We start from the raw sequence: 14,387 nt of genomic DNA, 5'->3' as shown, positions 1-14,387 counted from the left end.
TCACATGCCCAATTGATTGATTGAACGTTGTACAAAAGAAAGAGTTTTACAAAAGAATCGTGTATTTCAACAATCATAAGAAAGTCAAATCTCAAATCCATGACAAGCAGAGAGATTCAAAACCATCAAATTACAACCTTCATTGATATATTTGCATTGATCGTTTCATCACTACATTTCGCTCCATATATTTGCTAGGTCATTGTCATGCCTAGTGGAGGAAAACCATTTTGTATGCCCGAGAGAAGGGAAATTATTTACATCAATCTCTTGAGACTCGCAAAAAGTCGTTTCTCTCACTTTCTTGCCTGAGAAAAAAAATTTCAACTCGAAAAATTTGGCACCTCCACGAGATGGAAGGGGTCTTGTTTGTGACGATAGTAGGGGTTGATCCTAAGACCTCCTTAGTCTTTGATCCTCTTCTTTTTTCTTCTTCACTTGCCCGATACATGAGATCTTGAGAGAAGTGGGATCTAGAGGTTTGAACCTGCGATCATTCTTCTTTTCCATGGCTTCCTTGCAAATCAAAGGAATATGACATCTAATTCCACTTGCTCTGTTAGCTCTAAGGTCCGTTTGGATCATGGATTTGAGCAGGAATTAGAATTAGAAATTCTTAAAAAAAATTAATCCATTGTTTGGGTCACAAAATGAGAATTGGAATTCGAGAAAATGTGGATTTGGTATCCCCATTTGACCCCCAAAACAAGAATTTCGTATTCCTCCAAAATACTTATTATTTGGGATTCCCATTTAAATCCCAATTTTTTTAAAAAATGATGATTGCACCATGTGTGTTTGAAAAATTACCCCATCAGAAATCAATGAATCTTCTTCACTGTCAAGATGTGAATGCTTTAGATTTATTAATGTCTTCAAATTGCTGAGAAATCGTGTATATCAATGTCTTCAAATCGCTGAGAAATCATGTATCATATGAGAGTGAGTAGACATCAAAGGGAAGCAAGAAAACCCCTCTGCTTGCTATGTTACTTCTCTCGCAACCCTTTACATGGGAATTCCTGAGGCCATTTATTGTTGGAGAAAATAGTATTAAACTCATGAAATATTGCTTGTTGAATGGAATTTCACCTTTACGTGAAGGAGTGGGAAGCTTAAATGGTGAAGATAGGTCTCTAATCTATGCTCTATTTCCATGGAGGAGCTCATATATACTCACATTACGTATAGGTGATTCCATAATGCAGGTAGTTGAAAGTGAGGAATACAACATACACAATACAGATGCAAAATTGTGTTTCTCCTCTTGACCATATTTATTCTATGGAAATGTCAAAGATTGTAGAAGAAAAGCATAGAAGGGGGCATGCTGATCGTGCTCAAGCGTTCATATAATTTTTCTATACCAGTTTGCTCTCCAGTCGTCACAGAATATACAGTAAGGAAAACAAATTAATTCTTGTTTTGAACCAAACAATGCCAAAATAAATCTGGAAATCGTAATTTAGATTTCAAGTTCTAGAATCCCAAATCAAGAATTTCAGATCCCCATTCTTAAATCGTATTCCAGCCGCCAAACGGGCCAAAGCTATAGTCTCTTCGTAGATTACTCATACTTTTGTCATGAGCGTTTCAGCCTCACTGACTTTAATGATCATTTTTGGAGGCATATTTTCAAATTCAAATTTCAAGTGCAATTCCAATTTTAGTTTTGTTGAGAATAATGGCTATTCACGATTCCTATACTCGTAGCCACGCGGGCCCTAATCATTGACTTTTCTAAAATTTTAAATTTATACTAATTTTGAATCGATTTTTATGTGCAACATGTCAAATCCACACTCGGTTGTACCGTTAAATAGCAAGATGATAAAATTGTAAAAATTAATAAAAAGTGGACGTATCCCAATCCGAAAAACCTTTAAAAAGAAGAAAACTTTGTCACCGATCGAATGGAACCGAATGCGCTGGGATAAAATGAAAATTCACCCAAAATTCTGTCTACTTTTCTAGGTTCTTCCTGCTTTTTCTTTTCTCTCTGAGGGATTTTGTCTTCTTGAAATCGCGGCCTTTCCCAATCCGATCAACTTTTTTTGTGAGGCATTACGAATTGAGCTGAAGTGAAAAAATATGGGGGAGCCGAAGCCGGAAGGCGAGGTGTTCCTTTCCCAATCTGATACACCGACCCATGGAGAGAAAGATGATGAAGGAAACAAAGAAGAAGAGACGATACTTGATCTCACAAGCTGTCAACTCCACGACTTAGAGGAAGTTGAACTTCCGGTGCAGTTGATAGAGATAGATTTCAGTGCAAACCGGCTCAAGTTCTTGGATGACAGAATAGCCCACCTTACTCGCCTGAAAAAACTTAGTCTGAGGCAGAACCTATTTACCGATGATGCCCTTCAACCTCTGTCTCAATGGCCAGCTATCTCTGCCCTTCAGGTCTGCAATTCACAACTCTTCTGTTTATCTGCTCGAAGTGTGCAACTCCTAATGAGCACAAAATTACCAAATTAAAAACAGAAAAATAACGACACACTTTCTTATTCTCTCACTTTTCTTTTTGTCCCCTTGGAAAAGTTAATGCTTACTGTTTATTTTGATTTTCTTTGATAAATTTCATTTACGGGGAGTTTCCGTAATAGACATGGGTATCTCTTCGCGCAAATTCATTGGAGACTCGTATCCGGCCTTGCTGAATGTGATTTCTTACATCTGGGGCATTTCTCGTGTTAATTTCATCCAGGTTTCGCATTTGACTTAGTTGTGTTATGCTAGACTAGGTAGTTTTATCTTTTCGAAGATTCATCGTATGCCCATATTAGCATACGATGTTTTCAGGGGGGTTTTAATATGGGTGTTCAAAATACGAGCTCTGAGAATTTATCACTTATGCTCAACGCTTTGAGCAAATGCTCTACACTTCTTTCGTCACGTTGAAAGGACTGAGAAATTTACAATGGACAGCTTTGATGAATTGCTGGATTGAAAGTACTTACAATTAATGATGATTTGTACAATCCATAATTGTTGCATTGTTTGATATCTGGATAAATTGTGTATTAGCTTTTTGAATCAATGTTTTGGATCACGCTCCTTCATCTATCATCCAACACATTAGAAAAAGGAATTTATGCTGCTGATTTCATTTTTACTAAACCTATTCCCAAAGAGAGCAATTTTTGGTATCTTTTCAATCCCGAAAATCCCTATGTATAATAAGTGGCTTTTCCATCAATATGCCTAGCACATTCATGCTCTATATGTTGAACAAAAATTCCTCCTAGTTTTGTTTACGACAACTTTCTATTTTTCCATAGTACGAAGTGAAGGGAAAATTTGGCATCTTAGAAAAGTAACCTGACATTAGCATTTGCATCCTGTGCCTATTGTTTCTGATCCAATATATTGATACAAACACATACTATTATGCCATAAGGAAGAATGAAAGACAATTATTTCCCATGATTAAAACCTTAGGGGAAAGTACTTGCTATTTTAGATCTTGCCAAATCAAACAATATCGGTCGCATGGATTATGATTCAACAATATTGAATCATTAAACAAAAAGAACGAGACAAAAGATAGAACAGTAAATTTACGCAGGGAAAACCCTTTCGGGTAAAAAACCCCACACTCCAAAACAAAAGATCCATTGTATTATTCAACAACAAAATACAATTACAATTCAATCTTCATGCTCTAAGCCTTTACAGAGAGGTTTACATCCAGCTCCATCTTGGAGAAAATCTGGCAGCACAACCCTTGTGAAAAACAACTCTCTCATATAGTTCCTTCAACTATAATTGTGTTTATAGAGCATAGAACACATATTTCATGCTTTACAAGCTATACACCAAAGAAATCAATCTTAATCTTCAATAAAGCAAGAAAGGTGAAGAACGCACTTCATTAATGACTCCAACTTCATCTCAATAAAAATATATCTTCTTTCTTTTGCATAAATCTCCAAAGAAAGCAAATCCTTCCTTTAGCTTAGCCTTCAAGAAAAATCAACCAATAAATTGCTTTATTCTGTTTGTTCAGAAATCTTGACTCCTAAGTCTTCATAGAAAGTTGTCGAATTGGTTTAAATCTTTTGATATCAACCCCCTAAAAGTAGGACAAATCAATATGCATCAAATAATTGATAAAATTAATTATTGAGGTGAGGACTCAAAGGTTGAGCATCTTAATCTCAGCACCCTCCCACTTATTGAAGATCTACCAAGAGTCACTTGAAGTGCGAACATTTACATTGCCAAGGGCCATCTGATTAAATAAACACATCATCACCATCATCCATCAAATCACATAGATCCCAAAACATGCTCTCTTGTTCCATCAAGACCAACAACACCCAAGATGTAGAAATATACCAGACTGGGATATTGTTTAAAATCTGATTTGGGTTTTCATTTTTGCCATGGTTTGCTTCATTTCATTTTAAAATAACAACATGCAAACATGCAAAGGAAACAGTTTAGATTTCCAAGGAAATAAGCAATTACAAATACAAATCTATTAATAATGATACTGATATTAGACATGCATTGCTGTTGCATCAAATATATTGTTGTTATAATGCTGGAACATGCATAAATATTCCTCCAAAACCTGTTTAAAATGATGCAAATCTACTCAATAATGAATCCTGTGTGAGTCCATCTCTCAAGCAGTGTTGGGTTTTCTTCCAACCTACGAATATCCAAGGGCTTCCGTCCTCAAAACTGGCTGCTATTGTCAAGCCAGTAACAATGAAGAAATGATCAAGTATCAAATCAATATATCATTGTAGAATGAGACTCAAAACCCCAATCAGACCTTTTATAAAAATTCCGAATCAAGAAGCTATTGACTTCCTTCTTATTCTTTTATTTAGCAACTTGGACAAATAATAATTTTGCCTCACATTTAATAATTTACCCCCATGGAGGGGAAAGACTTATGTCATAACTTAAGTTGACCCCTTTTTAATAATTGCCAATGAATAATTAAATACATATTAGCAATAACCACAACTTTTTAATTAAACAATTAACCACTTTATTAACTTAATTCTTTAGCTATGGGGATAATGAATAATGGTGTTGCATAAGTCTTTTACTTATTTTTTGACGTGCTAAGCAAAAAGTGGACATTATAGTCTTACCTTCCCAAAGATTGCTTGACCTCAAGCAATATACACTTGCACGCTGAAACCAAACACTTAGAAGCCATAGCAACTTTAGGAATCAAATGAGGTCAAAAATAACCATGAAGATTGTGCAAGAACCAAATGAGGTAAAAAATAACCTCAAGCTTGAAAGGACATGCCCTAAATGGCACAAGAATAATACCATAAGGCATAGGCTATTTGCATCTGATAAATCCTCGAAGGAGGATTTGAACCTGCTCTATGTGATGGGACCCTAAATTTTTGCAGAATTCAGAGTACTAGATACCATTCCAAGAGGAGAATTCTTATGTGCAACTGTATGTACTGCCCATGTTCTAACATATTCTCACATTTTCAATTCCCATAAGCCAGTTTGGATGCATATGTCAGGTAATCGATTTTCACAATTTATTTATAAAATAATCAACAATCAGATGATTGGATGCATTTGCCAAATGAAACAAAAGAAGAGCAAAGGAGCATTATATTAACAAAATATATGACCTTTGAAAATGGTGATGATGACATAAAACTTTGGGATTAACATTTTAAAATGTTTAAATTTGCATTGTAAATTTTGGCGAACCAATTGCATTAGTTTTTAGTTAGTTATAGTTATGAAAATGTTTGAAGCTTTGTTGCACCCTTTCACTTTCTATAAGAAAGGGTACCAAGACCTTATAATAGACAAATACGATATAGACAGTAGACATAGAAATACAGGATATAATCTGTAACTTGTTTATAGAACAAATTTTGATATGCTTTACATAGGTTTATGCAATTGGTTCACAAAACAATTGTACTTCCTCTTTTGAAATCAATAGAAAAAGCCATATTTTCTTGTTCCAATTTCGGGATAGTTGATCAAGATATTTTCTTCAGGACTTTCCTCAAAGGATTTTTTGATCAAGCATCAATTACTGTTATGTGGAAGATCTGAGTTTGGTGTAGAACCAAGATGATCAAAGTTATATTGCCTATGCCTAATGTAAGCCTCTGTCTAATTTGGCCTTCGTTGTTGAAGTTAATTTCAATTAGAATAGGTTTTATACTCAAAGTTCGCTTCCATCTAAATATACAAGTGGATGGTACATTGTGCTATCTTCTGAGACCTGTACATGAGCACCTGGGAAAGCTCGACTCTATTTGGCCTAGAATTGGACAAGGGACTGGTCTCTGGTAGTAGTTATTTCATAATTGTTGATATACTTTTGAACACTGTGAAAGTTCATTGCCTACATCATACGTTATCAATACAACATTATCCTGATTCACATTCAGTCTTTATACAAAGCATTCTCACAAATTCATAGTTTACCATCTAATTCTTAAAGCATTTCAGTCCAGTTTACAAAGCAATCAGAGTTACTATTTCATTTTTCTTGAGAATTCCTTGCCAACTCAAGAGGAACCACCAAGTTCTCTTAAAATTATTTGCTATAAAAAGCCTCCAACCATGTTTTGTGTTGAGGAATAGGTGTACCCAACTAGCTCCTGCAGAGCCTAAAGAGTAGGGGAGTTGGATTATAATTGATCACTCTTGTTCGTTGGTCAAGTTTAATTGGAGATCTCAGAATTGAGAGGTAAAGCTCATAGGATTTCCAATCTATTGATTTGTGCACCAACAGATTGATGACTCTGTTGGGGAAGAGTTGTTCAAAAGGATATTTTGAATTCTACAAAGAATTTTCAGTTTTTGTTTACCAGAGATTGAGATAGTTTTGTTTGGCCCATTTGAGTCGCTCAACCAACATATTGGTGACTCTGCTGGGGAGTTGTTTATAGAATATTATTTCCAGATTCTCTATTTAAGAGTATTCTTCTAGAAGGAAGAATTCAGAAGACATTGACAATAACAGATTCTTCGAAAGAGGTGACGACTCTATTAAAAAATAGTCAGTGACTCTATTGAGGGAGAAGACTTAGAAAGAGATGACAATTTTCCTCTTTGAAAAGAGAGAATTTTATTTTAGTATGTGTCAACAATTTAAAATAAATCTTTTTATTCCAGATGGCATCAGGCCATTGCATCTCAGATATTTAATTGTAATCATAATATTTTGTTCCCAAAGCTTTCAAAGCTTGTACCTAAGTTTTTTGGTTAATATGGTGAATCAATAGTTGAGTATTTAGATGCATTTTATACATTCATAAATGATTATGAAATATGTGTGGAGGACCAGGTAATGAAGCTATTTATTAGAACACTATGGGATAATGCAAGACAAGAATATGAAACATTGCCTACAAGGAGCATCTCATCTTGGAAGCAATTTGAGCAATGGTTTCTTCATGTTTTTCATAATGATGGTAAAGATGAAGAGGATATGTGCTGTGAACAGGAAGAGGACCAATGTTATGTCATGGAAGAAGAATCACACAAATTTCCCTTGGATGCATTTTTCAATTTGGAAAGATATGAAGATGAATCTGCAACTCACTTGTTCAAAAGTGTTAATGTTTTGGTAGCTTTAGGAGGATAAACCTGTGAGATCAAAGAGAAATTAATATAATTGAATACACACAAACATATATATATATATATACACACACACACACACAACTATAATTAAGTTTATCATTATATTAATTATATTGATGAATAGACATGTCTCATGAAGGGACATGTCTTTTCTCTTAGTTTATTTCTCATATAAATACAAGAGGACATTGCCATTTGGAAAACACGTACTAGACATTATGGTAGTGTTTAGTACATTTGCAGTGTTCCCAGAAATTGACATGTTATCAGAGCCAACTGCAAATGTAACAAAGAAAAATACAGTTTTTCTTAGCAGATGGGTAAAGGCATTGTATAATAGACATAGCAATCAATTACCTTAATTGTTTGACAGAGAGTATGAGAAGTGAATGACTATTAAGTTTGTGGATTCACATGTATTTTGAACAGTAAGTTAATATTCGAAAGCCTCTTTCGAGTTTCCAATTTCGGTTAGGACAACGTCTTCGATCAATTGTGGTGTCACGATTGATTTGATAGTTGAGAATAACCTTTCGGTGTATTGAATGATCTCATTCTGTGAAAGAGAACATATTGACCTATGAGGCTTCGGTGTTGATCAAAACCCAACCAATAGGTAATTACTGAAGAATATATTAAAACAAAAATCCGAATTACTTCAAACTTGGAGTCCATGCGGATGCCACCGTGAAAGGGGGACTGATACATTGGGTCTGTTGGTGTTTTAAACTACCAAGTAGCAAAATACCTGATACCAAGATAGTGAAGAGCAATTTAGTCTAAGGATTAGCTATTTCCTATGCTCAACTAAGAAGTCTTTAGATCTGGACCCAACTTCAACAAAATCATAAGGATTTTTTACTCTTTAGGCTCTGCGAAACCAAGGTGGGTGTACATGAGGGATAAAAAGATTCGAAACTTGATACTATCTTCACACTTCATTCATTCAACAATATCCTATTACAATACTCATCCCCTATAGCAGATGTTTGGTCATAATTCTTCTCAGATTTATAGGCAATTCTGGGTAACAACAACTAACTAAAACACAAAAATTAAATGCAAACAAGTATTGACCAGCTATGATACTCTTCATACATTTAAAGTAAAATTGATTTTGATTTTAAGATTTTGCTTGATGCTTATCCATGATCTTTTTATGTGCAAACTGAAATAATTGATCAGTGCCTCATCCATTGGGGTTCAGAGTCTACCCAACTACTATGACCTAATTGATTGCATTACAATCAATATTATCAACAATTTTCCCTAAAACTCATTCTTATGCAAATCCCTCTTACTGCTTGGAAATCCTATCATATCACTGGAGCATTTACTTAATTCATTGAACTAAAAGCAATAATGAATTGATATATAACCTATCTTAGTTGCATTAAATTGAACAAGCTTTGCTGATACAACCTCAAGATAACCAGTCAATAACAATGGAGACAAGACTCAGAGAAAACAGATATGATGGTGATTCATCTTTGTATTAATTCACTTTGAAAATTATGTAACATTGGAATAGTACTCAAAACAACTCAAGACCAGACAATCTAATCCTTCAAAACTAAATCTTTTAATTTGTAGAGAAAATACATCACAAAATTTTTGAAATAAGAAAAACTGGACCGAATGAAACTAGCAAAATCTAAAATTTGCACAATAGTTTGGACCCCTTCTCTAGCCTTGGAATCTCATTTATATAGTATGAGATGCAACAAGCTTAAGGCCTAGATAGTATTGACAGCTGTCCTTAAGACAAAAAGATATTTTACAACAGTTACTGTCATTAAAGACAAAAATTGGTGCAACAGAATGATTTACATCATGAATATTCTTTTGTGGGACCACTTCTGTTGCAGCGTCTTTGTCGCTAAGGAATTTTCTGATTGGGACTGATTATGGTGCTTGTGATGGACCTGTTTTTGATACTTGAAAACTGAGCTTAACTTGTGGTTCTCCATCCAAGTTATCATGTACTGACAAACTGACAATTACAATCGATTTTCCTGCTGCCATGTCATCATTTTGGACCTTTGTGCTTGTTATTGCAGTTGATTGTTCATTTTTGTCTTCTTTTGCTTTAATTGATGCATCAATTGTTTGCAACTCATCTTGATCCATCTCATCTTCATCGGTTTCACCAATCACTAACTGTTTTGAATGCACAAAATCTTCCATCCATTTGTTAAAAATTGTGTCATCCGGCCAATCAAAGCTCAATACCTTACGTTGTTTTTTCAAGACAAAATCTCCAAACTTATTTATTTCAACAAATTCTTCTCTAATAGAATCATAGAATATTTGAATTCTGACAACTTCATCAGTTGTTTTTGCCCACAATGCATGCCCTTTTTCACTTATAACCCTATATATTCTAAGGCATAATAAATCATCCAATTCTTTGGCCCATTCCACATTTTCTTTTAATTTATCTATTTTTCTAAGTGCACGAGGGAAAAGTTCAAAATTTTCAGCAATATACTTTGAGAAACAAATTATCATTCTCTTCTGCACTGCAACCCTCTTATCATCAAAATTAGATAGATCATTAGTCACGTCAAAGGTTTTTTCTATCCACTTACAAGACAAACTAATGACTGAAACACATAAAAGGGTGACATCCTTATCCGTGCTACCCCATTTACTCATAATGGGCTTCAAAGCATCCTCACCACCTTATATTTCATTCCACATGTCCAGTATTTTTACCAATTGTTCATAAAATGTTGGCCAATCAATCTTATCTACCAGATATAAGATTGTTTTTTTGATTTTGTCCTCATATAAGTCATTTAACTCCACATGTAATGCCTAGAGTTTGCTCTTCTCTTCTTCAAACTCCTCAGCTATATAAAATTTTGGTCTTTGTGGAGTATCCGGTAGCTCTACAAGGGGAGTTGATTTAAAGGGCTCAAGTGGAGGACAAGGATAAGCTATCCTAGGCTGGCTGGATTCTCCCACTTTTCTCTTTCAAGTTGCTTATCCATTTGGGCCACCTGAGTCTCCAACTGATGTATCCTATTTCCTCTTTCCTCATATGCTTTCAACATCTCTTCAAATTTAGCATTGAGCTCCATGAATTTGTTTTTGTCTTTAGCAGCAACAACAACTCCAAAGTCCACCATCTCTTTGGTCATTTTGGATACTTTTTCACTATCCACTTCATCTGCTTTGTAGACCATGAGGCTGCCTATATGCTCAGCATTTGAAACTTCTTGCATCTTGGTCTTATCCCTTTTCTCACTAGACCATATCACCAATGCTTGATGATCATGACTATATTTCAATCCTATATGTGCCTGCAAGACCTGCTCCTCAGTTTTAAATTGAGTATCCTTTGCTTTCCTCACAGCATCAAAAATCATAGCATTGGCAATATCCCATTCAGGTAAAATCAAAATTCCTAAATCCTTAAACAATTGTCTTCCCCCTTTAGGGGTTATTTGTGCAAACTATTTCATAAAACTAGCTTTGACTTTCTCTTCAATTTCAGAGTCCTTTTTGGTAGGTTTCTCTACTTTGATTAATTTGCACTTGGCCTCAAAATTATTAATATTTCTTCTCCATAAGAATCGAGCAAATGCTCTAGACTTAACAAAACTCTCATCATCAATAAATTTTTTAGAAGCCTGTGTTATTACAGGATCTATCTCCTTACCTCTATAATCTTCCATAGTGAGAGCTAGTGTAGGCATAGGAGGTTCTTCAGGTACTCCTTCAATATCTGTAGTTGTAACCACAATATCCCTTTCTCCTCCTATCTGTCTCAACTATTCTCTTAAGGATACTTCATCATCTATCTTGAGTGGAGACTGGGTAGGTGAATACTCTTCAACCCTAGAAGATGATCCCTGCTCCAATTTTCGTTTCTTCAGTGTGTGTGTAGCAGGTGGGCTTTCAGACCTTGGTCTTTTATATGGAGGAACAGGCTGTACACTCCTAGCCACTATGTACCCAGCTCTTTTCTGCAATGTATGCTGCCCTGGGTTCAAAATCATTTTATTTGCCTACCTCCTTTCCACCTCAGTGGCCTTGTCTAGGTATGCTTGTGTCATAATTTCTTTCTTTTCATTCAAAGTTTGCACAATCCCAACAAAATTATCCATCAGCATATCTACTTTCATACCCCAATATTTTCTATCAGCTAGGGGATCATAATCTGGCTCAAAAGCATTTATGAAATCTAGGACTTTGCTGTATACTTTCCATTTTTCCTTCCTAAGCTCCTGCTCTTGTAATGAAAATTTATTTCTATGTTCTCTGGAAAGTATACCATTTTCTTATGAGCTTTAGCCTTAGTTCTTTCTCTGAAGAGGTCATAAAATCCCTCTGAATCTATTGAACGGATTTATTTCTTTCTCTGAAGAGGTCATAAAATTCCTTTGAATCTATAAAATGGGCATGGTACTGAGCCATTTGATATTTTTGTAAAAATTTCTCCAAGTTCCTCCATCCCTTCTTGATAAAAACAAAGTTGTGAACAATAGTAAGTTGGGGAAAGAAAGTACTTTTAGATTTACCCAATAATTCTCTCTCTTCAACTGGTCCTATCTACCATAGAAGCTAAGCAATCCCTACTTTCAGAGGCACTTGATAGGGTAGCACATTTGGTTTTCATAGGAAACCATAAACTCTAAAAACAGTAGATACTGCATATGGGATGATATCTCCCCAATTATGACTCACCATCAACCCTTTAGCATGATCTTTTGGTTTGATCAACTCTAATAAATGCTGTGGTATTCTAGGGCTATCCCCTATTAACAACATTCTGAGCCTAGAAGCAAAATATCTGTCAAACCTGACCAAACTGGCATCAATAACCTCCCATGTCATATCTGCACTCCATAGTTGGATAGGGAGCTTTTCTCCATCTTTTTCCAATTCCAACTTCATTTCTTTAGAGAAAAATGTAACTCCCTTGTATAAGCATATATACATCGGCATGGAGTACCAGCAAAAGGGCTTATCAACTTTAGCCTTTGCAATTCCTGTTAATCGAGTGTGAATTTTTTTTGCCAAGAGAGTAGCAAAGTCAAAAATAGAACTCATACCATATTGAAAGGTTTGAGCAATGATGAAGACAATAGAGCCTAGGATATGGTCTTGCTCATCCATGCAAAAGATTTTGCAGAGAGAAAAATACAATGCCTATGCTCTAGGGTTGAAGTATTTTTTTTAACAGAGGCTCTGGAGCATTTAGTGTAACTAGGGGCAATGGTCCTATTTTGACGAAGTGATCCTGTAATGTACTCCTCTCAGATATACACTTTGTGCATCATACCTAGCCTGGAGGTCTTCCATGTCTATCTTTTCATGGACTGCATGGTTTAACTTAAAAACCTCTCTGATTAGTTTTGGTGAAATCCTAAAAAGATTATCACTCGCATGATTTTTCACAATCCTGATAATTGGATCATATTTCTTCGACATTATTGCCAACAAATCATCGTCAAAGAAAACTCTTGGGATGATTAATTTACCTATATCAAATTCCCATACATTGTTCAAAGGAGTGTTTAATCTTCTTTCTGCAAACCATTTTCGGAAAAGCTCTAACCCTCCAACAGATACTTGGGCATCCCTCAACCAATTTCCTCTATCATAAAAACCCTCATTGACCATGTAATATCCCTTTCTGGATTCCTCTACTAAAAACCCTTGATATAGACGTGCAGATTTAAAAACCGAACAGAAAACCAATATTTGATATAAATTCCAGAACTTTAATCGATTTGTAATCAGCATATAAGAAAATTCAGAAAAGTTTTTTTATTCCTTCAATATTTAGAAGTACATATATAAACTAGGAGTTAACACAAATAACCGCCAAATACGTTACTGTATTATATAACAACAATACAATAACATACAACAATCCAAATAATCCAATCTTATAAACAGAAATAATAGTCAGATTGGCAAATGCAGATTAAACTTGTAAGAAGGGTAGGTTTGTGTCCAACCTCCAAAAGCTTCTTCAAGGGTTTGCGTCCTCGAAGAGATAACCAGTCACCTTTTCTAGCTCCTAGATTAATATTTGTTTATAAATATTATCCTCGTCATTCCTCCCTATGTGGAGCCTGTTGTACTTTTATCACTTTTCTCAATGTGATGCACGCCCTTTTAGGCAATGTGGGATAAAACACCTTTTTGTCCTTTAGTCACTTAAGTGAACATAACACCTTTTTAAAATAAAGTGGCAAGTTAAATGAACTTTTAGAGTCACTTAGTAAATCATATAATCATCAGGCATCAAAATTACTGACCAAATGAACTCGGATAAGCACGTGCAGTAGCTTGTTGGAAAGCTTTCGATGAGACGCTTCGAAGCCAACACTAAGATACCAAGAATTCTGAGCTTTGTTTACTTACTAAAAATAGTAAGCATCTAGACAATTTGCCAAAACTGCTCTCATGGGTTTGAAACTAGAAATGTCTAGGCCAAATCTCGAACTGAACCCTGTAAAGAACTTTTCTGCTCATGAAACCTAGGTGAAGTGAGCTGGCAACACGGAATTATAATGTCCCAAAAAAAGGGGACATTACAAAGCCTCCCTTCTCAAAGATTGCTTGCTCTCAAGCAATCCACTCATACCTGCAGAAACCAAATGCTAGGATCCCATACTCGTCTCGAGAAAGAGGTTCTACTCCTTAGCCGATGTACCTCAACATGCATCTTCCCAAACTTGGAATGATGAAATAGTACAATAGGGATCAATGTGCCAAATAACTGAATGCTAGGATCCCAAGTCTCACCAAAAAGGGAC

At 35.3% G+C, this 14,387-nt stretch overlaps 1 protein-coding gene across 1 annotated transcript in view; it reads left to right on the top strand.

Moving 5' to 3' along the window:
• The first annotated feature begins 1,844 nt into the window (after positions 1–1,844).
• The window catches only part of LOC149568574 (Leucine-rich repeat (LRR) family protein), a 66,173-nt gene continuing 53,630 nt past the window's right edge, over positions 1,845–14,387 (top strand). The window contains exon 1 of the mRNA XM_089821471.1: positions 1,845–2,406. Within this exon, the coding sequence (XP_089677597.1) occupies positions 2,092–2,406 (315 nt within the window). The 5' untranslated portion in view covers positions 1,845–2,091. The remainder of the gene's footprint in view (positions 2,407–14,387) is intronic.

Source organism: Cupressus sempervirens, chromosome 3 (genome assembly GCF_028749045.1).
Source record: "Cupressus sempervirens isolate cs-2001-9-10 chromosome 3, ASM2874904v1, whole genome shotgun sequence".
Classification (NCBI taxonomy): Eukaryota; Viridiplantae; Streptophyta; class Pinopsida; order Cupressales; family Cupressaceae; genus Cupressus; species Cupressus sempervirens.
Note: the sequence above shows the minus strand (reverse complement) of the source record. Positions and strands in the feature narration are given on the sequence as shown.